Consider the following 26,544-nt stretch of genomic DNA (forward strand, 5'->3'; position numbering starts at 1 on the left):
TTGGGCTGATGGGAGTTGTAGTTCAAAAAAATAACTTTTCCAAGCTCTGCTCCTAGCAGGGGCACCCAAGGCGGAATGGTCAAAGCTGAGACACCAGACTAAGATGTATCCAAACTCAGAGGAAGGCAACAAAAACCCTATGAACAGAGTATCCAAAATGCAACATGAGATAGTGCTGGAAGATGAGACCCCAGGTCAGAAGGCACTCACCGAGCTACTGGGGAAGAACAAAGGACAAGTACGAGTAGCACTGTAACTGATGCAGCTGGCCAAAGCTGAAAGGAAGCCCAGAGGCTGATGCGCACAGATGCGAAAGGAGAGTCCGGAGTTGTATGACACACACGTCAGGAACATGGAATATGAGAAGCATGCGCCAGGGAAAGTTAGAAATTGTTAAGCAAGAAATGGAACATATCAGCATTACAATACTTTGTGTGAGTGAATTAAAATGGACGGCAATGGGACATTTTCAGTCAGGCCACTACAAAATATATTATGCAGGAAATGAGAAATTAAGAAGAAATGGGGTTGCTTTAATAGTGAGAAGTGATGTAGCAAGAGCAATTAGGAGCTACAACACAAGATCTGAGTGAGTGATATCAATTAGATTAAATGGGAAACCTATCAACATAACCATCATCCAAGTCTATGCTCCAACAGCAAACAGAGAAGAGGAATTGGAGAGATTTTACACAGAAGTACAGGAAGAAATTGATCACTCACCAAAACAAGATGTTCTGATAATCATGGGGGACTGCAAAAGTAGGGAACGGAGAAGAATTAGGAATTGTGGGGAAATGGGGCCTAGGAGTCAGAAATGAAGCAGGAGAAAGAATTCTGTGAAGCCAATAATTTGTTTCTTGAGAACACATTTTTTAAGCAACCGAAAAGACAACTGTACATGTGGACATCACCAAATGGTCAATATAGGAATCAAATTGATTATATAACTGGTAGCAGAAGATGGAGAAGTTCCATACTTTCTGCAAAAACAAGACCAAGGGCAGACTGCAGTACAGATCATGAACTGGTCATATTGAAAATCAGTTAAAGCTAAAGAAGAAGAACAAAGCAAGCATAATGGCAAAATGCAATTTAAATAACATCCCAGAAGATTATAAAGATCAAATAATCAACAGATTTGAGGCTTTAGACTTAGTTGACAGAGAACCAGAAGAACTATGGAGTGAAGTCAGAGACATTATCAGGGAAGAATGCAAAAATACAATACCTCTAGTTAAAAAGAGAGAAAAACCTCAATGGATAACTGAAGAAACTCTTAAAATGGTTAAAGAGAGAAAGAAAGGAAAAGAAAAAGGAGATAGAAACACAGTCAGAACCCTAAATGCAACAATACAGCGACTAGCACATAGGGACAAAGAGAACGATTACAACAGTTATTGTATAGAAATAGAAGTGGACAACAAAAAGGGAAGAACAAGAGCCCTATTGCATAAGATTAGAGAAATGAAAGGGAAAAGCAAGAATAGGGATGTTGAATAATCAACATCTGAACACACTGACTGACCGAGATGAAATAAAAGGAAGATGGAAGCAATACATTGAAGAACTCTATAAAAGAGATGCCAGGATGACAGATTCATTCACAGAGGAACCATATGATGAAGAACCAGAAATTTTAGAATGTGAGGTGAAAGCTGCTCTCAAAATACTTGGAAGAAACAAATCACCAGGAACAGATGGCATACCAATAGAGTTGTTACAAGCTACTGAGACTGCATCTGTCCAAATTTTGACAAAAATTTGTCAAGAAATATGGAAAACTAAACAATGGCCCACAGACTGGAAATGTTCCATATACATCTCAATTCCAAAGAAAGGGGATCCCAGGGAATGCAGTAATTATCGAACTATTGCCTTAATATCCCATGCAAGTAAAATAATGCTCAAGATTCTGCAAAGGCTCTTACCATATATGGAGCAAGAAATGGCTGACATCCAAGCTGGATTTAGAAAAGGAAGAGGCACCAGAGATCATATTGCAAACATACGTTGGATAATGGAATGGACCAAGGAATTTCAGAAGGAAATCACCCTGTTTTTTATAGATTACAGGAAAGCCTTTGATTGTGTAGATCATGAAAAACTATGGAATGCTTTGAAAGAAATGGGGGTGCCACAGCATCTGATGGTCCTGTTGTGCAGCCTATACTCTGGACAAGAGGCTACTGTAAGGACAGAATATGGAGAAACCAATTGGTTCCCAATCGGAAAGGGTGTGAGACAGAGATGCATTTTATCACCCTATTTGTTTAATCTATACGCAGAACATATCATATGGAAAGCAGGATTGGACCAAGATGAAGGAGGTGTGAAAGTTGGAGGGAGACATATCAATAATTTAAGATATGCAGATGATATCATACTACTAGCAGAGACCAGTAATGATTTGAAACAAATGCTGATGAAAGTTAAAGAGGAAAGCTCAAAAGTAGGACTGCAGCTGAATGTCAAAAAGACTAAAGTAATGACAACAGAAGATTTATGTAACTTTAAAGTTGACAATGAGGTTGTTGAACTTGTCAAGAATTATCCATACCTCGGCACAGTCATTAACCAAAATGGAGACAACAGTCAAGAAATCAGAAGTCTAGGACTGGGGAGAGCAGCTATGAGAGAACTAGAAAAGGTCCTCAAATGCAAAGATGTATCACTGAACACTAAAGTGAGGATCAATCAGACCATGGTATTCCCAATCTTTATGTATGGATGTGAAAGTTGGACAGTGAAAAAAATGGATAAGAGAAAAATCGACTCATTTGAAATGTGGTGTTGGAGGAGAGCTTTGCACATACCATGGACTGTGAAAAAGATAAATATTTGGGTGTTAGAACAAATTTAACCAGAACTGTCACTAGAAGCTAAAATGATGAAACTGAGGTTATCATACTTTGGACACATCATGAGAAGACATGATTCACTAGAAAATACCATAATAGTGGGGAAAACAGAAGGGAGTAGAAAAAGAGGAAGGCCAAACAAGAGATGGATTGATTTCATAAAGGAAGCCACAGACCTGAACTTAGAAGATCTGAACAGGGTGGTTCATGACAGATGCTCTTGGAGGTCACTGATTCATAGGGTCGCCATAAGTCATAAACGACTTAAGGCACATAACAACAACAACAATAAAGTAATACAAGAATAATGGGAGGGGGGCTGCCCTTTGATCTGAAGACATTCCTCAATGGAGTATGTTCAGAGCTTGGAAAACTTACTTTTTTGAACTACAACTCCCATCAGCCCAATCCAGTGGCCATGATGGCTGGGGCTGATGGGAGTTATAGTTCAAAAAAGTAACTTTTCCAAGCTCTGAGTATGATGTATTGGTTAGAGAGCTGGAATAGTACCTGGGTGACTAGGGTTCAGATCCCCACTCAGACATGAAACTCCCTCAGTGACCTTGGACCAGTCACTGTCTCTCAGTTGGGAGGCACAGGCTTGAGACCACAACACTGAATGTATGCCTTCTAATCATTATGATTCTGAGCTGTGATGGGAAGCCTCCAACAGAGACTCCCTCAAAAATCTCAGTGATTGGCCAGGAATATTAAGGAGCAGGCAATCCTTAGGATATCCTGGACTCAAGTCTTTAAGGGCATTGTTAATTGATGCAAGAAACTTGAACCTGGCCTGATAACATATGGGCAGCCAGTGCAAACTTTTAAGCACTGGAGTTATGTGCTGGCAGTAGTCTGTCCCCATCAACAGTCTAGGCACAGCATTTTGCACCAGCTGGAGCTTCCGGACCAGGAAGCGGGGTAGCCTCACATAGAATGCATTGGGGTAATCATGTCTTGAGGTTACCACTGAATGAATTGCCTACCTTGCAGGGTTGTTCCGAGGATGAAATGGGGAGGGGGAGATCCATGTACACCACCTTAAAGTGTGTCAGGAGGCATTTACCCCTTGATAGTCCAAGCATAGTCTGCCTGTCCTGCAGGTAGACTTCTGATGTACCCTTTTAGGTGGATCTGATTCATATTCCTAATAAAGAGCAGAGCAGCCCTCCCCTCCAAATATAATAAACCTGGTCAGCCTTCCCCCTTCTGGTAGCCTCCCAAAGTTTTGAAGGACTGCCTGATTCCTTATATCCCTGCCTGATCCCTGAGATCTTTGGGGAAGTCTCTGTTGATGTGTAAAGATGCACAGCTCTTAACTAGTAGAAGCCATGCATTCAATGTAGTGGACCCACGCCTGTGGAACTCCCCACTGAGATTAGACAGGCACGCTCCTTGCTGACCTTCAGGCACGTAACAAAGCTTTCTTTATTCCAGAAGGCATTTTAAGGTAGTGTTTGGCTTTATGATGACATTTTATTGTTTTATTCTCTGGTTTATTTTTACATCCACTGCTTCAAAATGCTAATGGGGAAGCAGTATATAAATGCCTTAAATAAAATACATGAATTTCCATCTGCTCTGTTGGCATTCTCAAAGACCGGGGATGCTGGAGTGGCAATCCATCAGCAGCTGGAGGTTAGGGAAGGCTGAGCGAAGCAATGATTCATGCAACTGCATCTGAACTCTTTTGCAAAACCCTGACATTGAGAGTACAATGAGAGTTGCCTTGCAGTAACTCTAGCAGTCGACATAACAGTAATTCTAGTAGACACTTTTCCCAGCAAAATGATAAGTTAAATTACATGGAAGTGGGTTTTTTTGATAAGACATTGTGAAAATTAGGTCATGTTGGGTTCAATTGCCTCTTACTCGGATATCTCAGTCTCCTGCCCACGGAGTATGTGATTATCATCATTACCCAATTAAAAACACTGCTGTGGAGTGACAAGGCTGGCAAGGCATGAATAACACCTGACACGGGGGATTCCTTGAGCAGACTTTTTCCTGCTTATTAGACTTTTTTCTCCTTACATCTCATTTAACACCGCCGTGACAGCTTGCATTTTTACATGGCTATCATCACATCTTTTTGCTTCCCTAGAAAAGCACTGCTTTTCGTGCCTGGACATCTGCCTCCAAATCCTGGCTTTTAGAAAACTGCTGCTAAATAGGAAACATAGGAAACTGCCTTATACTGCATTGGACCATCATTGGTCTATCTAGCTCAGTATTGTCAACACTGACTGGCAGTGGCTCTTTAGGGTTTCAGGCAGGACAGGGTTCTGTCCTGGGGCCGATACTCTTCAACATTTTTATCAATTACTTAGATGATGGGGTGGAGGGAAGCCTTATGAAGTTTGCGGATGATACGAAACTGGGAGGGATAGCTAACACAATGGAAGACAGGAATAAAATCCAAAGGGACCTGGATAGACTAGAAAATTGGGCTGAAATTAATAAAATGACATTCAATAAAGACAAATGCAGGATTCTGCATTTAGGCCACAAAAACAAAATGCACGGGTACAGGATGGGAAATACCCGGCTTAGCAGTAGTGCGTGTGAGAAGGACCTTGGAATTGTAGTGGATCGCAAGTTGAACATGACCCAGCAGTGTGATGCTGCGGCAAAAAAGGCAAACGCGGTTTTGGGCTGCATAAACAGAGCCATAGTTTCCAGGTCGAGGGAAGCAATAATCCCACTATATTCTGCATTGGTCAGGCCTCATCTGGAATACTGTGTTCAGTTCTGGGCGCCTCATTTTAAGAAAGATATAGACAAGTTGGAGCGGGTTCAGAAGAGGGCGACAAGGATGATAGCCGGTATGGAGAACAAGTCTTATGAGGAAAGGTTGAAGGAACTTGACAAGTTCAGTCTGGTGAAGAGAAGGCTGAGGGGTGATATGATTGCACTCTTTAAGTACCTGAAGGGCTGTCACATAGAGGAGGGTACAGATTTGTTCTCTGCTGCCCCAGAGGGTAGGACTAGGCCTAATGGTTTTAAGTTGCAGGAGCGTAGATTCAGATTGGATATTAGAAGGAACTTCTTGACAGTAAGGGCGGTTCGGCAATGGAACCGACTGCCTAGGGAGGTGGTGGGATCCCCTTCACTGGATGTCTTCAAGCAGAGGCTGGACAGCTATCTGCAGGAGATGCTCTAGCTGTGGGTTTCCTGCTGTGAGCAGGGGGTTGGACTCGATGGCCTACAAGGCCCCTTCCAACTCTATGATTCTATGATTCTGTCCTTCCCAACTCTGCCTGGAAATGCAGAACTTGGACCTCTCTGAACAGGAAGCTGATGTTTTGCTATGGAGCTATGGTCAGAAAGGAATTCCCCACCATCACAATTCTTTTGACAGAGGGAATGTGTGGTCATTAGTAAGGTTGGGAAAGAAATTTGATTCACTTTGCATTTAAAGGCAAACTCACCTAATTCTCATTTTCTGAAACAATATGCGAAATGAACCCCAGCCAATTCCTTTGAAATTTGCACTTCTCTGAATTTTGCAGAGGAGGTCTCCAGCCAAGTGATGTATATGCATTTTTTATACACTAGGGTACGACCTACAAATAAATGCATATATAAGTTACAATTACATAAAATATTAGGAAAATTGCTTCATGAAAATGTGTATATTAAGAGAAGTTAAAAGTAAAATGCTGACAAATTTTCATGAGAACTTTTAAAAATAAAGAATAACAAAACGAGAACTGGTGTGGAAATGTAGAGAACTAAATTTAAGATTAGAAAATGAAAAACTGAAATTGACCATTTCACACATCCCTAGTCCTTAAGAGTGTATCCTTGAATCTTGTATATTTATTTACATATGGCAAAGTGGATACGAGGAATCCTTTCTGTGCACCCTGAGATTTTTTTTTAATTGAAGGGTGATTATATAATTTTTAAATAATGGTAATGAAACAAGGGAAACCATTCCATTATGTGTAGACCAACATAAAAATGTAATCAACAAAAAATTACTACTGATTGTTAGAAGAAAAATCTACTTTTAATATTTCCCCCATCAATAATAGGGAAAATGGAAAATATCCAAGGCCAAATTTAGGGGCAGACAATGGGACCTGCAACATAATGGCTGCATTAAAAGCACATTGATTTCCCCAGAGGATCCTGGGAACTGCAGTTTGTTAAGGACAGTGAGAATTGTAGCTGTGTGAGGAGTAAACTGTTGTTCCCAGGTTTCTTTGGGGACAGCTGTGTGCTTTAAATGTATGATGTGGATACAACCAATATGGCTCTTAACTGGTTCTCCAACTATCTCTCTTTCCAATAGCTTCAAAAGAAAAGCAGTAAGCAAAGTTCTTTTGAGCAGCAGAATATTTCTCCTACCTTCTGAGACCTTGGATGAGAATCTTTTAGAAACGCACATCAAAAAAGTAAAAGCCAAATAACACTGCAAGGTTTCTGAAATGTATTTGTGGGATGCATCTCAAAAGGCTGGCCAGCTTCATGGTGTTATTTAAAACACTCGCTTTAAATATCATGAACTTTATACAATGATGAGCGAAGACGTTGCATCGTCAGTCAGGAGTTCTGTTGTGTGTGTTTTTTATTTCAATTCATCAGTCAGCTCCAACTGCAGTGCCCTTTCCTTTTGCTGCTATTCATCTCTCAGCTGAATGAAAAGAGTAACGTTCTTAAAATACCAGACGGCACGGAAGTCAAATGGTGATGGAGGGGAGCGTGTGCAGATTGAGAGCTACTTTTGCAAATTATCTTGCTGGTATGACAGCTTTTGAGGATAGTTGATCGCAATTTCCCATATGAACCTGCATCAACTAAGATCCTCAAATGAGGCCCTCCTTATTCATGCAGAGCAGGTTCTTTGTCACACCTCGAGGAAGGGAGGCACAGCTTTAGGCTTAAACAGGATCCTCTTACTTAACAACATCAGCCATTGATTGCTGGTTACAGCAGAAGCAGGCAGGCAACAGCAAAATGAGAAAGTCACCACTCAGAAAGGCTACTCAGCTTCCTGGACCTACATACTTTACCCCTTTATTGGCTTTTTCTTCTCAGAACAATGGGTATTATTTAAGGATTGCTGCTTATTCCATGCCCCTGCCCCCAGAGTTTAGGCTGGTGGTTGCTGGAGAGAGGGTTGGTGCCCCCAATTGTTCAACTGCTTTCTGAAGCCAATTTGTCTGATTGCTATAATATTTTAAATACCAGCAGGGGCATTGCTAGGTACATGGAGTACAGGCCCATGCCTGTTGAAAATTTGCTATGCTCATTTATATGTATAGACGCCTCTGGGCTAGGGATGGGGGAGACATTCAATTCAGTTTGCATTTAAAAGCAAACCTATGAAATCTGCACTTTCCAAAACAATGCATGAACCGAAGCACAGCCCTCCTTCAAAATTCTCACTTCTCCACATTTTGCTATGAATTTCTCTAGCCAAGTCATGTGTACAAAAATGCATATAAAGTATGCCTAAAAATGCATATATTAGCAAAAGTAAATATACAAAAATGCATTTTATTAAGGGAAATTGCTTGGCAAAAATGTGTATGTTATGCAGAACTGCATATAAAAAGGTGTATTTGGAGAAATTCACTCTAAGACACTGATGATGGGGAAGGTGCTGTTGCATTCAGGTCTTTCTTTTGAGCTTCCCATAGTAAATGGTTGGCCACTGTGAGAATAGGATGCTGGACTAGATGGACCACTGACTGGATGCAGCAGGGCTTTTCTTGTGTTCTTATAAGTCCATTCCATTAAAAAAAAACCCATGAGATTTTGCATTTAAATTGCACACATCCCCCAATACCCATTTTGTGTACACATTTTTGAACCAAACCTTCACTGCAAAACTCAAAAGCTCACAGCCTGATTGATAACTGCATTCTGACCTGCATATAAGTCCAGGAAGTGTGAACTAGATTGGTTCACTTTAAGAAGTAGGCTGAACAAAATCCTTCTCCTTCATCTCTACTTGAAATGATAGTCTTGCTCATTGTGAGAACAGGTTGCTAAGCTAAATGGACCATTGGCCTGGTCTAGCAAGCTCTTATATTCTTCTCTTTGCCCAAGGTGCTTGGCACTACTCACAGAGCCAACCCCCCCCAAACCTGAATTTCCAGATGCCATCACTAAAAATTATTTTCATTTTATTAGACAATGTCTGCTAAAACAAACAAATAAAAAGCTAAACAAATGTAGACCATTTGGATAAGGTGTCTCTAAATGCATCAGCTATTCAGTTATTACTAGATCTGTGCACCAAATTTGGCCAGTGTCCAAGAAACTGAGCCACATCAAGGCCCAATCAGATCTTTTTGAGTCTCAGCCAAATAGGGTTCTGACAGCCACAGATAGCTCTGGGTCAGATTGGATGAGGCATTGCTCAGAGGGGGGGAAGCATTGCAGCACCCTGTAGAATTATCCCTTGACTTGTTTGGGCTATATGGTTCATTAGGTTTCCCCGCCCTTGAACCTTTTGGGGACTGGATCCAGGGTGGGGTGGTGGTCCCCTGGATTGGAGCCATGGGGCATGGGGGGGCAGTGCACAGCCCTATTACTTAACCATTAACCAACAGACCTACAATGATTTGGATCCAAGTCATCTCTCAGGTGTCATATTTGCTATCAAATAACACAAAATATCTCCCCCTTTTGTGTATGTTTAGAGCTTTATCACTTGTCCTGAAAGCTTTCAGATTACCTTTCAAGAACTTGTTGTCCCCAAATAATTTATGTCCATTACAAATACTCTTATTTAACCATTTGCTGGAATTTTCAGAGGCAGGCATTTATTTACCATTTACCATTGAGTCAAAGCTTTAGGATATAGACAGTTAACTTGGGGAGTTATATGGTGATGATGAACATAGTCCTGCAACTGCATTAACATGTGATCTGAATCTATAAAATTCAAATAGCTGGCTATAGGTTTTTAAGAAAAGCTCCTCTACGAGGAGAAAAACTCTGGGTAAGGGCCGTAGTTCAGTGGTAGAGTATCTGCTTTGCACGCAGAAGGTCCCATGGGTTCAGTCCCTAGCATCTCCAGCTAAGGCTGGGAAAGACCCTTGGAGAGCAGCTGCCAGTCAGTGTAGACAACAGTGAGCTGGATGAATTGGTGGTCTGACTCGGTATAAGGCAGTTTCCTGTTTTCCTGCGAATATTACAATAATCATGCAACTGCTGCCTAAAACAGTTGGAACATAGGCGGGTGCCTCATACTGAGACAAGCCATTGGTTCATCTAGCTCAGTATTGCCTACACTGACTGGCAGCGGCTCTCCAAGGTTTCAGATAGGGGTCTTTAACAGCCCTACCTGGAGATGCTGGGACTGAACCTGGGACCTTCTGCATGCAAAGCAGGTGCTCCACCACGGAGCCAGGACCCGTTCCCAGTTTGTTCTTGTTGTTATGTGCCTTCAAGTCGATTATGACTTACGGCGACCCCATGAATCAGCGACCTCCAAGAGCATCTGTCATGAACTGCCCTGTTCAGATCTTGTAAGTTCAGGTCTGTCGCTTCCTTTATGGAATCAATCCATCTCTTGTTTGGCCTTCCTCTTTTTCTACTCCCTTCTGTTTTTCCCAGCGTTATTGTCGTTTCTAGTGAATCATGTCTTCTCTATGTGATTATTTTGTCCACCTTCTGTAATGTGCCCCTTATGAAGTAGTTGCACCAAGCATGGCAATTGGCCAAAGATGATGGGCGATGCATTTTGATACCATCTGGAGGGCCACAGATTCCTCACTCCTGATCTAGTGGTTACAGTGGTGGTCTAGAACCAAATAAATCTGAGTCCAAGTCCCTGTTTAGTTATGCAGCCCACTGAGCAATCCTAACTTACCTCAAGGTTGTTGTGAGGTTGTGTGTGTGTGAGCAGGGACTGTGTGTGTGTCAGCTTTGTAGCTTTGAGCAAAGCTTCTTAAAACTGTGTGCCAATTTGATAAGCACTTCTAAAGAACATTCGGAAATTTAAAAGTATTTTAAAAGACAGTGTGGCTAGCCTTGCAAAGTAGCCCAATGTCTATAATACCTATTTTGCTAAAGTGAGGGGGGAGGTAATTTGTGACAACCTTGAAATGTATTGCAAATTGTATTGTTTTTATTGTTTTAGTGATGTATTACTGATGTTCTTTTGATGTATTGTTGATGTTTTATTGGTGTATCTTTATATTGGTGCTCTTTTGTAAGCCGCCTTGAGGGCCTTTTGGCCGAAAGGCGGGGTAGAAATATTAAAATCAAATCAAATCAAAAGTATGTTGGAGTGTTCCTGGTTTTCTGTTTTTTTTTTTTTTACAGTGGCTCCCTCATGGAATGTAATTGTAACTGTAATTAATTACTTTTAAAAAGTAATCTTTCAAGCTCTGTTCTGAATACCAGTTGCTGGAAACCACAAAAGGGGAGAGTGCTCTTGTGTTTAGCTCCCTCTTGCAGGCTTCCTGTAGGTATCTGGTTGCCCACTGTGCAAACAGAATGCTAGACTAGATGGACCTCTGGCCTGAACTAACAGGTTCTTCATCTGTTCTTATCTGAATTCAGCATTAGTGACCCTTATTACTTCCATTTCTGAGCCAGGATATAGGAGTCTTAGCAACATCCATGACTTATAGGTGCACCTGACACATCTGTTTTGCAAATCTAAGCAACAAGATCAGCCCCATGTGCCTCTCTGATCCTTCTCCAGCTATCCAGGCCACTTATACTTTTGCAACTAGATGGGTAGCCAGGGGAAGAAGGAATCCAACCTGGCAGTAGGATGTGGGAGCCTAATTTCATTTTCTAGTCATTCAAGCCACTGCTGACATCATCCTCAGTTGTTGCTTGCTGTTCAGCAACCCTCTTTCTCTGTTCCCATGCTAACAAGCCAAGCCAGCGTGTCTGCCCATAATCCATCCCTCTGTAGCTACCAAGGGAGCATACCAATTTCCGATCAAGTAAGGCCATTATCACTATCAAGGATGGAGAAAGCAAACAGTGTCTAGTTGCTGCAGTTCAGATAAGCCAATGGCTGTTCCCCTCTCTCAGCCAGTCAATTTCCCAAGTGACAAATGAAATGGACCTGTGCTCTGCCACTTTTGTCACCGATGGGACCTGTATTACATTCTCACCTGTTATGTTAACAAGATGTAGACCTTGGCCGGGACGCAGGTATATTAAGGAGGAAAAAGGGCAAAAGGGACCAGCTTAGAAAGACTGTCTCTTTCCATGAAATCTCCATCAGCTAGGTACAGGAAGGTTTGAAGCAGAAGGCACTCACTCATTCGTCCTGCTATCATTAAGACCACATGCAGTTACTTCTCAGTAGTCCTTTAAACCACCTTCTCCAACCTTGTGCTCTCCAGATGTGGTTTGACTACAATGTCCATCATCCCTGAACTTTCCCCATGCTGACTGGGGATAATAGTTGGTTGCCCATCCCTGATGAGCTGTTCTAAACATTACAAGTCTGTCCATACTGGACAGCAAAGATTTGATCTTATCCATATCACTAGGTGTTAAGTCAGCTTCCTATGTTCCATGTATCTTTCTCAGACACCATTTACGGCTTCCAGCACATTCCTAGGTACAATTCTCCTGGAACCTTCCCTCCCTGCCCAATAATGCCAGCCTGTCCACCAAGGGAGGAGAGTAAATATTTTGCTTCAGGCTTGAAGAATTCTGCTTGTTGTGTTCAGCATTTGGCATCTTTGAAGAACTGGCTGCTGCCTATATTTTTGTTGATACTTTACTGTCCTGAAAATGTTTTTCATGTCTGACTCAGGCTGATATGTTTTGATAGCTTATTTTATAATGTATTTTGAAAGTAAATTATCAACATGAATTCTTTGCTTGGATTGTTATATTGTGGATTGTTATAATGTTATATTGATATGCATTTGTTTTCTGTTGTGAGCTGCTTTGGGCGCGTTTGTGTGGAAAAGTGGCAGAATTATTATTATTGTTGTTGTTGTTGTTGTTGTTGTTATTATTATTATTGATGATGATGATGATGATGATGATAATAATAATAATAATAATAATAATTCAAGATGCTGGCTATAACCCTACCGGGACCAGAGTAATTGAAAGACTGCCTCCTCCCGCACAAATCAATCCACCCATCGCATTAACTGGGTCCTTATTCCATGTCTTGTTACTTTCAGAAATGCAATTGCTTATTAGAGCAGGACTGTGAACCTTTAGCTCTCCAGATGTTGCTGGACCACACTCGCATAATGCCTGGTCATTGTCCATGCTGGCTGGGCCTGATGGGAACTGAGGTCCCACCAACATCTGGAGGGCCAAAAGTTCCCCACCCCTAACTTAGAGTGTGGGGAGGGCCTTTTCCTTTACAGCTTCCAGGCTACAGAGCTCCCTCCCTAGAGAAGACTGGTGGTGTGTTTGTGTTTTGGGCAGGCCGTAAAAAATATTTTTGTTCCACTATGCTTTTGATTTGTATTGAAATTTCTCTGATGTTTGGTTGTATGTTGATGGCTCTGTTTTAATGATTCTGTTACAATCAAAATGTAAAGGAATTACCCACCCGTTCCTCAAAAAAGTAATGAATTACAAGTAATTCATTGTTTGTAACGAATTACTTCCAAGCTCTGATTCAGATGTGCGTTGCCTCTGTGGAGGTAGAGTGTAATTGTCATGGCTAGTAGCCATGGATCACTTGCTCTGGCATGAATGTGTCTAGTACTCTTTTAAAGCCATCCATGGTCATCACTGCCTCTTGTGGGAGTGAATTCCATAGTTTATCTATGTGTAGTGGAAAGGAGTACTTTTCTTTTGTCTGTCCTGGTACAGAATGCGGCAGCACATTTGATCACACATTGTCGCCACTGGGAGCATATTAGCCCGGTGTTAAGAGATCTGCACTGGTTACCAGTTGTTTACCGGGCCCAATTCAAGGTGTTGGTTTTGACCTTTAAAACCCTATACGGTTTCGGCCCAGTTTATCTGAAGGAACGCCTCCAGCATCACCAATTATGCCGCCTAACAAGATCAGCCACACAGGACTTTCTCTCGGTCCCACCAGTCAGAACAGCTAGGCTGGTGCGGACCAGAGAGAGGGCATTCTCGGTTGTGGCGCCCACTCTCTGGAATTCTCTCCCTTTCGATCTCCATCATGCCTCCTCCCTGATGGGTTTTTGCCGGGCCGTAAAAACCTGGCTATTCAGGCAGGCCTACAGAATCCTCGGGGTGGTTGAGTTTTTATAATGTATTAATTGATGTTTAGATTATTTTTGTACTGCTGATTATATATTGTATTTTATCTTGGTTGCTGTAAGTCGCCTAGAGTGTCCGTTAATTCGGACAGATAGGCGACTAACAAATAAAATTTATTATTTATTATATTATATGTCCTGAATCTTCCAACATTCAGCTTCATTGTATGTCTGTGAGTTCTAGTGTTATGAGAGACTGGGAGTAAAACTCTCTATCCACATTCTCCATGCCGTGCATAATTTTATATATTCTATCACATCCTCTCTCACTTTCTCTAAACCAAAAAGCCCCAAATTCTGCAACCTTTCCTCATAGGGGAGCCACAAGCATTATGCCTACAGGTTTTGGTACTTCTCCAGGGGCCTGTGACTGTCTGACAGGTCCTCTGGAATGTGGAGCCCTGGGGAGTTGGTGTCTTGACCTCAGAGTCCAACAGTGAAGAGAACTCCAGCCGGAGGCTACAGTATCACTGGCTAAGGAGCCAGACCAGCCCCTTGGCTGTGTGCTTGGTGCTGGTGATCAGGGACCACTGAACCCAAGGCTGGCAGGCAGGGAGCCCTCAGAACCAGATGCTACAGCAAGGAACCTGGTGCCTCCAACACTACTTTACTGCTCTGACAGTGCAGGGAGCACACCCAGTGTGAGGCCATGACATGCAAGAGAATTGCCTGTCTTTAGGCTAGAGGGTTGGCCCTTTAAGAGACTCTAGTACTTCAAAAGGGACACTTTCCCTTTAGTTTGTTTCACACAAGGATTCCCACCTGGATCTCTCAGGTGTACCAGGTTGGTAGAACACAGAAAACTGCCTTTCAGTTCATCCATCTAGTTCAGTGTTGTCTACATTGACTGGCACTAACTCTCCAGGATTTCAGAGATTTCCATCCCCTACCTGGAGATGCTGGGGTTTGAACCTGGGACCTTCTGCATGCAAAGCAGATGCTCTACCACTGAGCCTTTTCCAGTCTCAGGTATTTGGATGTCTACAGAGTGCTGGATTTGATTGTTCCCTATCTAAATTATCATATCTGAAACACGGGGCAAGGCCATGGCAGTGGTCATACAACTTAGATGGTAAACTTCAGGTATGAAGAAAATGTTTAAATTCTGTAAACCCATTAACTATCAACAAGACTTCAATGTGACTGTTTAACCTTGTTAAATTATAATGGGTGGTAATCAGTGTTAGTCCTGCCCAGAGTAGACCAATTGAAGTTAACAAACACAGGTAACTTAGGTCCATCCATTTCAGTGGGTCTGCTCTGAATAGGACTTAGCTGAACACAATTCAGTTTATCTTGGGTTTTGATTTGTGCTTTTAAAATGTACCAAACATCTTGTTTGCTTTCAGAAATACCTACTACGGTGTTAGTTGTGTCTGTTTATATTGATGTTCAAGAGTATATCTTATCTAATTGTTATATGTGCAGCTCTAAACAACTTGGGACCAGGTTATCTAAGGGACAGCCTCACCCACAATATCACTGCCCAGCAACTGCGCTCCTCAGATGAGGCACTGCAGAGAGTACTGCATGCCTCAGAGGTGAGCTTAGCTTGTACGGGAAAATGGGCTTTTAGTGTTGCAGCGTCAGCTTTCTGGAATGAACTGCCAGCTGAAATCAGACAGACACTTGGTGTGATGATGTTGCACATACTGAAAACTGCGGTGTGACCCAGTCACTTATAGAATTATCAGTTTTATATTTGATGAAATTATTTTGTTTGTAGAGTTTACATGGATGGCTTTTTTATTTTCAGAGCTTGTTGAATTGATTTTATTGTTTTTAGAGATTGTGTTCCTGTGTTTTATTCTTTCATTGTGTACTTTGATGGCTTTATTCTGTGAAGCGGTCTATAAATTTGTTTGATAAAATGTGGCTTTTTACTGCATTTGAGTGTCATTTATGATATTTTTGAGATGTTGTAAGCTGGTCGGAGACTTTCTTTGAAATATGTAGTTTATAAATTACCCCAATAAATGCCTGAATAAATAAATAGTTGCTTTGCTGATTATTTTGGGGGGAGGGAAATAAAAAATATAAACTGAAAAAAGAGTACAGTGTGAAATACACACTAAATCTTGGTGTGTGTTTTTAAAAAACAGCTTCATAACCCTTTATGAATTTTTAGTGATACATTATTTTATTTTTATGCTGAAAACCACTTTGAAATGACAAGAGAAAATTATCTATATGCAAAATTAATTAAAATAATCATCATACTCTTTTTGTAGTTCAAAAAAATGTCTGACACCTAAACAAGTTCAAAAGGTTTGTGCGATAATTTGATTTTCTGGGTTTTTTTTTTAATGTACCAAATGACTTGTTTGCTTTCAGAATTACGGCTTGGAGACTGAAAATCTACGAACTCTCTCACACAAGCTGAATGCTTCAGCCAAAAACCTGCAGAACTTCATCACGGGGAGGAGGAGGAGTGGCCATTATGATGGGAGGGCCTCAAGAAGACTGCCAAATGATTTTCTTACCTCCGTGGTTGACCTCATTGGTGCTGCCAAGAACTTGCTTGCCTGGCTGGACAGGTAATGTTAAGCTTTTAAAACCATTTTTGAAAGACACCAGAGCTGTTCTTTATGCTCTGCCCTGGAGCTCCTCCAGATATCCTTTTTATTGTGCATTTATGATGATTTGTGCTCATGATGGTATTGGGGCAGTTATCTGCAACCTCACTTTCAATACTGTTTGCACCTGCAAAAGTTTTGGGGTTGACCTACTGAACTTGCTGGATCAGACCAGTGGCCCATCTAGTCTGTCATCCTCTTTTTACAGTGGCCAATCAGATGCCTATGGGAAGCCCAAAAGCAGAACTTTGGTGCAATAGCATTTTCCCCACTTGTGATTCCCAGCAACTTAACATTCAGAGGCATACTGCTTCACTTCCAGTCAATGCATTGTCCCGTAACTTCCTGCTGAAATCCTGTAACATTTTACACTACAGTATAGTCAGTTTGATGCTAAAATCTAAAGCCAGCAGCATGCAGGACTGCAACAATAATCAATGCAATACTATTTAAAAGACCAGTGAGATTTTGTTTTAAAAGGATTAGTATGATGCTGAAAAGACATTAACATTGTGACTCTTTCCACAATAAGTGAGTCACTGCAGAAAAGGCCTCCTTTTTCATAGAAAGTTTCCAAACATCAGATTGAGTGTTACTCTGCGAGAGGGGTGAGGGAGAAATTTGTTTCCATGTTCATTTAAATGTGAATCTACCAAATCTGCACTTTCTGAAAAAAGGGTACAAACCAAAACACAGCCATATTTTGAAATCCGCACTTCTAATTTTGCAATGTAGTTCTCTAGCCAATGTTGCATACAACAATGCATATACTAGGATAAAGTGTTCATAGAAATGTAAACGTTCCTGAAAATAACATACAAAAATGCATTACATTAAGGAAAATTGCTTTGCAAAAATGTGTACATTGGGCAAAATTGTGTACAAACATGTGTTAGGAGACATTTACAGTAAAATGTAGACAATTTATTTCTTCATTCTTTATTAAATTTATATCCCACCCTTCCTCCCAGAAGGAGCCCAGGGGACCTTTCTTTTTTTAAAAAAATCACAAACTGATGTAGAAATATGCAGAATTGAATTTAAGATTGGAAAAACGAGAAAGTGGAAGAAGCTGAAACTGACAGATTCCCCCCATCCCTACTCTGCAAAGGACCTTCATAAATGACTTTAGAGCACTGGTAAGGACATATGAGAAAAAAGAGTTGCCCCAATTTTTATAAACATTGTTTGGCTGGCAAACTGCATTGCAAAATTCAAATAAGTGCAATTTTTGAAGAATGGCTGTGTTCGGGTTCTCGTATTGTTTCAGAAAGTGCGAATTTGATAGATTCGGTTTGAAATGCAAATTGAATTGAAATTCTCACCCATCCCGAATTGAGAATGAGGGTAATTTAAACAAAGAAGCAAGTGTTTTTGTAAGGGGATCAGCTGAAAAAAGGAGACTTGGGGTGGGGGTTGCATGGTCAAAGAGTCCATTAGTAGAACAGAGGGTAACTTTGGCTCAATTCTGCTTGAGACAGTGGATTCAGATTTACCTGAAGTGGACAGATTCATATGTCACTGAAAGGTGATTGAGAAACAGTCTTATCTGCTCTTCAGCAGTTAAGCAATAACTGGGCATGAAAGGTGATCTGCCATTTGTCAAATTGAAAAGGTGAGTTTTTCTTGGTAGGACTGGACTTAAATTTAGGCTGTTTCCCCACCCCACCCCTGCCATTACTGAGTCTACTGTTTATAAGCTTAAGCAGTTGTATAAGCTTAAAGCTCAGTCTAACCCAGTATTGTGGATGGCTCCTTAAGGACCCTGGTGGGGATCCTAACTGATGTTCAGGACCCATCTGTCCGTGTACATTTAAAGCAATATCATGCCACTTTAAACAGTCATGGCTTCCCCAAAAGCATCCTGGAAATAGAAGTTTGTTAAGAGTGCTGAGATAGATGTTAGGAGACCCCTATTCCCCTCTCAGAGCTGCAAGTGAATTCTGGGAACTATAAATGCCAGGGAATAAGCACAAAAGGGGCATTCTATTTGCAAACTAACTTTTTTGCTGAGCTATGCCCTCATCCCTCTTTGCACTGATTGCATGGTACCAAGATAATTCATGCCCAGAGCTGTACCTATTTTTTAAAAAAAGACTTTTCTTCTCATCTCCTCAAATTCCAAAACAGCTTTCCAAATTTCTATGACAAAATTGTTGCTATGTGTGTGCAATAGCTCTTTCTGAGTTCTTGTGGCAACCCTCCTTTATAAACTGGGTGTGGGTTATTTAGCAGATTCTGGGGTGAGCAGGAATGAATAACTTTACTGACCTTAAGGCCTGTGAATTTAATCAGGACTGGAAAGAGGAGAGAAACACCAGCTGCAGCTTATTGCAGGCTGGATTACTGTAATGTGCTCTATGTGGGGCTGCTCTTGAGATTGGTCCAGAAGCTGTAGCTGGTGCAAAAGGCAGCAGCTCACTGGGGCAGGGTATTGCCTGTGTTTTTCACCCAGCTGCTGAAAGAATTGCACTGGCTGCCATTAACTACCAGGCCAAGTTCAAGGTTCTGGTTTTGGTGTACAAAGCCCTACACAGCTTGGTACCAGGATACTTGAAAGATCGTCTTACCCCTTATATACGTTGATCACTGCACTCTGCAGGTGAGGGCCTCCTGCAGTTATCATCTTATCAGGAGGTCTGTTCCACACAACATAGGAAACAAACCTTTAGTGCTGTGCTGCCTACCCTTTGGAATTCCCTCCCCTTAAATATTAGACAGGCGTCATCTCAGTTATCTTTTTGGTACCTCCTGAAAACCTTACTCTTTCAACAAACCTTTTAAGTAGAGACCTTGTCCCAGTCTGTGTCTGTGTTGGAATTGCTTTTTAAGATGTTTTTAAAGCTTTTCTTTTTTTTAAAAAAAAGATGTTTTTAATGTGTTTTAAAAGATATTTTGCATTAATATATTTCAAAGTCTGTTTTCAAGATTTTTTAGTGTTTTTGTTTGTGAAAGAGTGGAGAGTGAAAGGCATTAAGCTGCTCAAAAGCCACAAAATGAGAGTTTTTTGGCATAGAGTGAGGCCCTCTTAGTGTGAGAGACAGAGGGGGAGTGAGTGGATGGGCTGTCATAAGCGAAAAATGGGGTGGCGACCGTTGCTAAGACCATGGGTTGTTTTACTTGCTTGAATAACCTGTGTTTAGCATTTTTACCTAGGTTAAATTGTCCTCATGGTAGTTTTGCTTGTTTGCCTTCTGACAGAATTGTTAATTTGTTTACTTTGTTACCCACTCTGGGACTGAAAATATTAAGTGAAGCCACCTCCTTCCCTACAGACCCAGGGATGCACGGTAGCAAGCATGCATGCCTTCAGCCAAGATGGAGGCAGAGGCTTCAGCCCCTTAGAGAAACTCGGCCGCCATCTTAGTTAAGGGCAGCAGTGCACGTGCAACCACATAACAGCTGAGAAAGGTAGGTTGAAGCCAGGGAATGGTGGGAGCTCCAGAGCTCTCGCTGTGCGATCCGCGGCAGCGATCCTGCTGAGAATCATGAAATGGGAGCGGAGGGCCCCCTCAGGGGCCCTTGTAGCCCCAGGGACCCTAGGCCAATGCCCCACCTGGCCGTCCTTTGGAGCTAGCCCTGCTTATGAGAGGCTATGCTTTTTGCTAATATGTAAGCATTGCACAGGGAGGCATTCCCTTGCAAGACATGTGAGGTGATACAGTTGCATGAGAGGACTATACCCTATAAGGAATTACATTATTTGAATAATCCATCTCAATTAGATTCTGACCTGGATTTTGTGGTTCTGTATTTCTGGCTTCATTTCTGGATTTGGATTTGGTGAGGTGGAGTCTGCTTTTGGATCCGATTCAGGGGAAATACTTTTGGAATTTCTCCCAGGAAATTTGAACTGCTAAAATGTTAAAAATGATGATTTTATTTTTATTTATTTGCAAAGTTGCAGTGTGGTGCTCCTGTTTTTTAATTAAACCATTGGGTTAAAAAACAACAGCTAGGGATGGCATATGTGCCAAATCTGTTCTGTTTTTTTGGATTTCTGATCAGAAGGTGACAAGTGAAACTAACTAGATGTTGGAACCCTGGGAAAATTATGAAGCAGAACTATTTTATTCTGCTCATTCCTAGTTTGAATTGACCATTATTTTTCTTGCATACAGAAGTATGACATATTGCATTTTCCTCTATGCTTGTGTTAGTTTGTAAATATTTCCAGATTTGACCGAGATCTTTTTAAACCTGATTCAGGTCCCTCTTTCTTTTATAGAGCCTTGTGAAAGAATGTGCACAGCCTCATTATTAACATTCCATTGATCGTTGCTTCTTGCAACGTAGGCAGTTGATTGGATCAACTAGACCCCTACACACACACACACACACACACACACACACACACACACACACACACACACACACACACACACACACACACACACACACACACACACACACACACACACACACACACACACACACACACACACACACACACACACACACACACACACACACACACACACACACACACACACACACACACACACACACACACACACACACACACACACACACACACACACACACACACACACACACACACACACACACACACACACACACACACACACACACACACACACACACACACTTTTTGTGTGTGGCTATTAATAGTTTGACATATTTCCATTAATGCTATAATAATGTACAAAATCAATGTGCACACTTTCATTCATCAGAGTCTGCTTGTAAGAAATATGAATAGTACTTACTCATTATAGCATTAGACTGATTAGAGGAATTGTAAATGTGAAGACTCCTAACTTTATTTTTTAAATCACCTCTTCTTAATAGGTCTCCATTTGTCAGTGTGACAGAATACTCTCTGCTGAAAAATAACATTGTTCAACTGTGCCTGGAACTAACAACCATAGTGCAACAGGTAAGAGCTAGTTAATCTTCTACTAAATTACTCCTAAATTACTTCCACAGTGAAGGACATGTATATGTCTCCTTTCCTGACAGCTGAGGCCTCTGCATTAGGGATGAGATCTGTTCGCCAGTGTTGGTTCCAAAGCACTCCATCAACCTAACAGGCCGGCATCAATTCAAGTTCATTCTGTATCTACTACCTGCTGCTTCTACTGATCCATTTTCTCGCTCTGAAAAAATATTGATATTATTGATATTTTTTAATGAAATATCAATATTTTGAAGGAAATATTAACAAATTATCATTGTTACAATCAGTGTTGTAGAGGTGTGTTTTTTTTCCAAAAAAAAGTCTGTTTTCAAAAATAGCCACAGAAATTTGCTATCTTAAAATCCAATAGCCATTGAGAATAAGCAAATGAATGGAACATTTGGTACCGAACCTGAATTGGATGGAATTCTAGCACATCCCTGCTCTGCACAGCCTTTGTGATGGCGAGGCAGAGTGAGTGGGGCATGAAAGCAGAGGCAGTTTGTAGCCAATCAAAACAGGTTTCCTGGCTCAGCTGACCAACCCTGACCCAGAAATATTTATATGGCTCAAGGCTGGGTTGGGGAACCTTTTTCAGCCTGAGAGTCACATTGCCTTCTAGGTGACTTTCCAGGGGACACATACTGGTGGTGGACAGGGCCAAAAGCAAAGTGGGTGGGGTAGCAAATGCAAATTTTACCTTTTATACACTACGGTAGCTTCTACGTACACTCGCACATCCCTCTCTATCTTCCATCAAGCAAAGAGGCATTATCAGAGGATGCTTTCCATTCAGGCAAAATCACTCAAGAAGTATGCAACAGAGGACCAGTAGGGGGCATGGCCTGAATATGGGAGTTGTGATTGAGAAGGGGATGATAGAGGCTTCAAGGGCCGTATTTGGCCCCCGGGGCTTGGTTAAAAGTGACCTTCTCTGTCCTGTTGGTGCAAAGAGCTTCCTTAGTTAGTGTGGCTGGTACCCTTGCGGTTCCCTTCCTTGGCCAGAGCTAGGTAGTGGCAAATAGAGTGAAGCCCTCACCTAGGGATGGGCAGATCTGTGGCAGTTCATTTCAGTTATTGGTTTCTAGTTTGTTTTTCAGGCAACATGCCTACCAAAGCAGTTTGCAACAACATGTAAGCTTTCTGGAACAGTTAACGCCACATTGCACACTTAAAATGGCACAGATTCACAATATCCAAGACGGATGAAACGCCAAAGTGCTCCACCACCCAAATAGCTTCTGTTCCATGCAGTGACTTTGCTCCTTCTCCCTTGCTATCCTTTCTGCCTCAAACTGCTTTCTAGAATCCCTTCCTTCCAATCACTGAAGAGAGATTTGCTCACCTTTTTTGTAAAACCTTTGGAAGAACTCCCTGGCCACTGTATCCTACTGCAAGGAAGGGGAACATGTATCTTGTCATGCTGGCTGGGTCTGGTGGGCACTGGAGTCCAACAACTTTTGGAAGGCCCCATTGTTCCCTTTCTCTAGTTCAAAGTGTTGGTGTGGTGGTTACATAGTTAAATAAATTGTTCTGTTTAATTGGTCATCTAACTTACCTGAGCCTTGGCTCTTTTCCAAGCTGTTCAGAGGCTACATTTGTGCTGTAGGTTTATACAAAAACGTACATCAAATCCCCCCTAATTCAAATGAGGTTGATGTAGAAAGCAAATAGATTTTTCTGTTGTGCGATATGAATCCCCAATCTAGGCAAAGAAAGCTTTGCAACATCAAAGAGAAAACCACTAGATTCCTCTGCTGAGGCCAGGTCCATTCCATAAAAAGAATTCATTCCGCTCTACAAAACGGGGAAATTTTTCAGATACACTTCGCAACTGAAGGCCTTTATTCTTTGACCTGAAATAATTGGGTTTGCTGCAAAGGAAGCTCAGGATGCATTTCTGATGCATAAATTAAAAGGAATGAAGTTGATGGGAATGTTGGTTCTGAAGTCGAACGGTAAGGCCAGCTGAGATGGATTTATCCTCTCTTTATTTTGAGGGTTAAATGGAAACCATGTATGAGAAAATTTGAAGTATTTTCAGCTAGTGCAGGAGGGGGGCATGAAGGGAATTGCCCTGGGGTCTAGCCAGGCAAGCTGATTGACTGCTTTCCCCACCCCCACCACCTTTGCTGTAGAAATGAAGAGAGGATGTCAAAGGGGTATGTGATGCTTCATTATGTATATATCATGATATTTACGGTAGAGGTGGGTAGTAGGTTATAAAAGGTAAGTGGTGAGTGTTGGGAGGGGGGAGTGAGTGAGATGGAATGTTGGTGAATGCTGTTGTGATTGGTTGAGTGTCTGAGGATTAGGGATGTTTGAGAATTTCAATTCAGTTCGCATTTCAAGCACAATTTATTAAATCCGCAATTTCCAAAACAATATGAGAACCGAAACACAGCCATCCTTCAAAATTCACATTTATTAGAACTTTGGGATGCAGTTCACCAACTAAACAATATTTATAAAAATGCATATATTAGGGGAAAGTGTGCATAAAAATGAATATACGGGTGAAAATAACAGGCAAAAAGGCATGATGTGATGAGAAATGGCTTGCAAAAATGTGTACCTTTGTCAAAACGGCCTACAAAAATGTGTTTATTTGGAGAAATTTGCACTAAAACGGTGGAGAATTTTCATGAGGATTTTTTTTAAAAAATTGGCAGATTGCTGCAGAAATGTGGAGAACTGAATTTAATAGTAGAAAAGCGAGACACTGAGAGAACCAAAATTGGCAAATCTTTCCATCCCTATGTGGGGATTGGATGTTTATATTGGAGTACTTGACAGACAGGGCACAGATGGAGAGGGAAAGGGTTGGAAGGGTGACTAGTAGTGAGTCGTGAGGCAGGGTTGTACTTGCAGCGGTTAAGGATTTTACTGAGCATCCCATATGAACTGAAGAACAACATTCTGTAACCGCATGCCTACGAAACAGAGTTGAAAAGGTATTCTTGTTTTATTCATACCTTCTATTAAATAAATCTGTTGGTTTTAAAAGACACACCTGGTTCTTGGCCAGCTAGCAAAAGAATACAAGTGCTGGCAAATAATAAAGAAAGGTGGAAACAGGATTGGATGGTGGCAGCGGAGTTTATCCCAGAGAGTGGCTGTAACAGGTTACAGGGGATTACAAGGCTGCGATCTTTTGGAGACATAGAGATACACAGCGGGGTTGAGGCTTGATTATATACCTGGATGTCTGTTAGCAACTATTTTGGGGGGCAGGAGGCAAGGCAAAGGCCCTAATAGCAGCATTGTTATAGAGCGTGTGACTTATACAATGCGTCTCCCTCTGCTAAAGGCAGAGTGATAGCAGGTGGGAGTGTGACAGGGTAGTCGATCATAAAATGCAGAGAGGGAGAGGCTTCCATATCTCTGTGTCCCTTGCTTGATGAGACTGCGTCTGTGGTGGTGTTTCTTCCTTTCTTTTTTTGGTAGCCTCTCTCCATCAGAAGTGTTGATGAGATTTAAATTCATGGTGGAGGTGGTGTAGGGGAGGGACCCCAGAAGAGCCGACATGAATTCGTTTTACCCCCAAACCTTACTTATTTACTAGCCGTTTAAACAGATTTCTGAATATCATCTTTCTGCCAACTAACACATTTTAAAAACAAAAACAAAATGTAATTTTTTTAAAAAAAATCTGCCTTTCAATTTTATACTGTTTCCAAAGTGGCTTACAAGAATGAAAATGAGTTACAATAAACAAATACAGAATTTAAATACAGAATAAACCAGCGCAGCCCAACAGATTAAAATTGTGGCACTAGCAGTGAAAACACACAGGAAGGTAATGTAGTTGGGGAAGCAAGCCAATTTGCTACCACCAGATTACTGATAGTACAGGATCCATGGAGCATATTACTGTAGTGTTGAGATCTGCAATCATTGCATTTCCAGGTTCTTGTCAAGGTGCTGGTTCTTACCTACAGAACTTGAAATTATTAGATTATTTAAAGGACTGGCTCACTCCCCCATTCCCTCATGGACTCTGCCTGTTCATCACTTGTGGGCAGGGCCAGTCTCAAAGGGCGGCCAGGTCAGGCCCTAGCCAAGGATCCCTGGAGCCACAGAGGCCCCTGAGGGGCCTCTTGATAGGGTGAGGAATGAGTAGCACTCCTTTTCTGCAATCCATGGCAGAGTAGCTGCTGTGGATCGCAGGGGAGTCCTTCTTCCACCTGCCCGTTTGCTGGCTCCACCTACCTGTCTTTTGCGGCTGTGTGTGCAGGATTTGCCATTAACCAAGATGGTGGCCGAGATTTCCCTAAGGGCTGAAGCCTCCACTGCCATCTTGGTTGATGGCAGTGATGCGCACGCGTAGCAGCCAGCGCAGCCGCAAAAGACAGGAGAGATGGACCCAGCGAATGGGCGGGTGGAAGAAGCTCCCTCCCTGCGAGAGACAGGTAGGCATGCGCATGTGTGCGTACCCACCAGGCCCCAGAGCAAACAGGTGCCCAAGGGCCCCGGCATGTCTGGCACCAGCCCTGCTTGTGGGTCTTACTCTGAAGTTGCTTCCTTGCCAACTGAAGCTTAGTGGGGAGCAGTCCCTTTTGGGTAATGGAGCCAACACAGTAGAATGCTCTCCTTAAGGAGTTCCGCCAAGCTCCTTCCCTTTGCGTGCACCCAATGAAAACCTGGCTTTTTTGGAAGGTTTTTGGTACAGGCTAAGGCACTTGCTGCTAATGGGCAGCTGAAATTCTGCCAGTTTTCTGGGATTATTTGTCCTCTCCAGAAGTGAGGGGATTCTCTGGTCACTTTGGGAGGAAGGTGAATTTCATAGACTTACGTGGGTCAGTGGGTGGAGGGTTTGGCTGGCCTTATTTGCACATGGTGACTCAGGGATTCCTCCCCCCTTTTTAACTTTGAAGCCTTGTGTGACCAATCAACCTGGGTTCATTTCTTGTGGGGTTGGCCACAATGTCCCGCACTGAAAACTTTGGTGAAGTTCACCCACCTACCATGTTGGGGAGCAGGGC

At 41.9% G+C, this 26,544-nt stretch overlaps 1 protein-coding gene across 2 annotated transcripts in view; it reads left to right on the forward strand.

Moving 5' to 3' along the window:
• Positions 1 to 26,544, forward strand: part of LOC133371393 (connector enhancer of kinase suppressor of ras 2-like) — a 463,521-nt gene that overhangs the window by 194,424 nt on the left and 242,553 nt on the right. For both annotated transcript variants that reach the window (XM_061598777.1, XM_061598778.1), the window contains exons 3-4: positions 16,397 to 16,599; positions 21,451 to 21,538. In XM_061598777.1, coding sequence (XP_061454761.1) covers positions 16,397 to 16,599; positions 21,451 to 21,538 — 291 coding nt within the window. The remainder of the gene's footprint in view (positions 1 to 16,396; positions 16,600 to 21,450; positions 21,539 to 26,544) is intronic.

This window comes from Rhineura floridana, chromosome 16 (genome assembly GCF_030035675.1).
Source record: "Rhineura floridana isolate rRhiFlo1 chromosome 16, rRhiFlo1.hap2, whole genome shotgun sequence".
Lineage (NCBI taxonomy): Eukaryota > Metazoa > Chordata > Lepidosauria > Squamata > Rhineuridae > Rhineura > Rhineura floridana.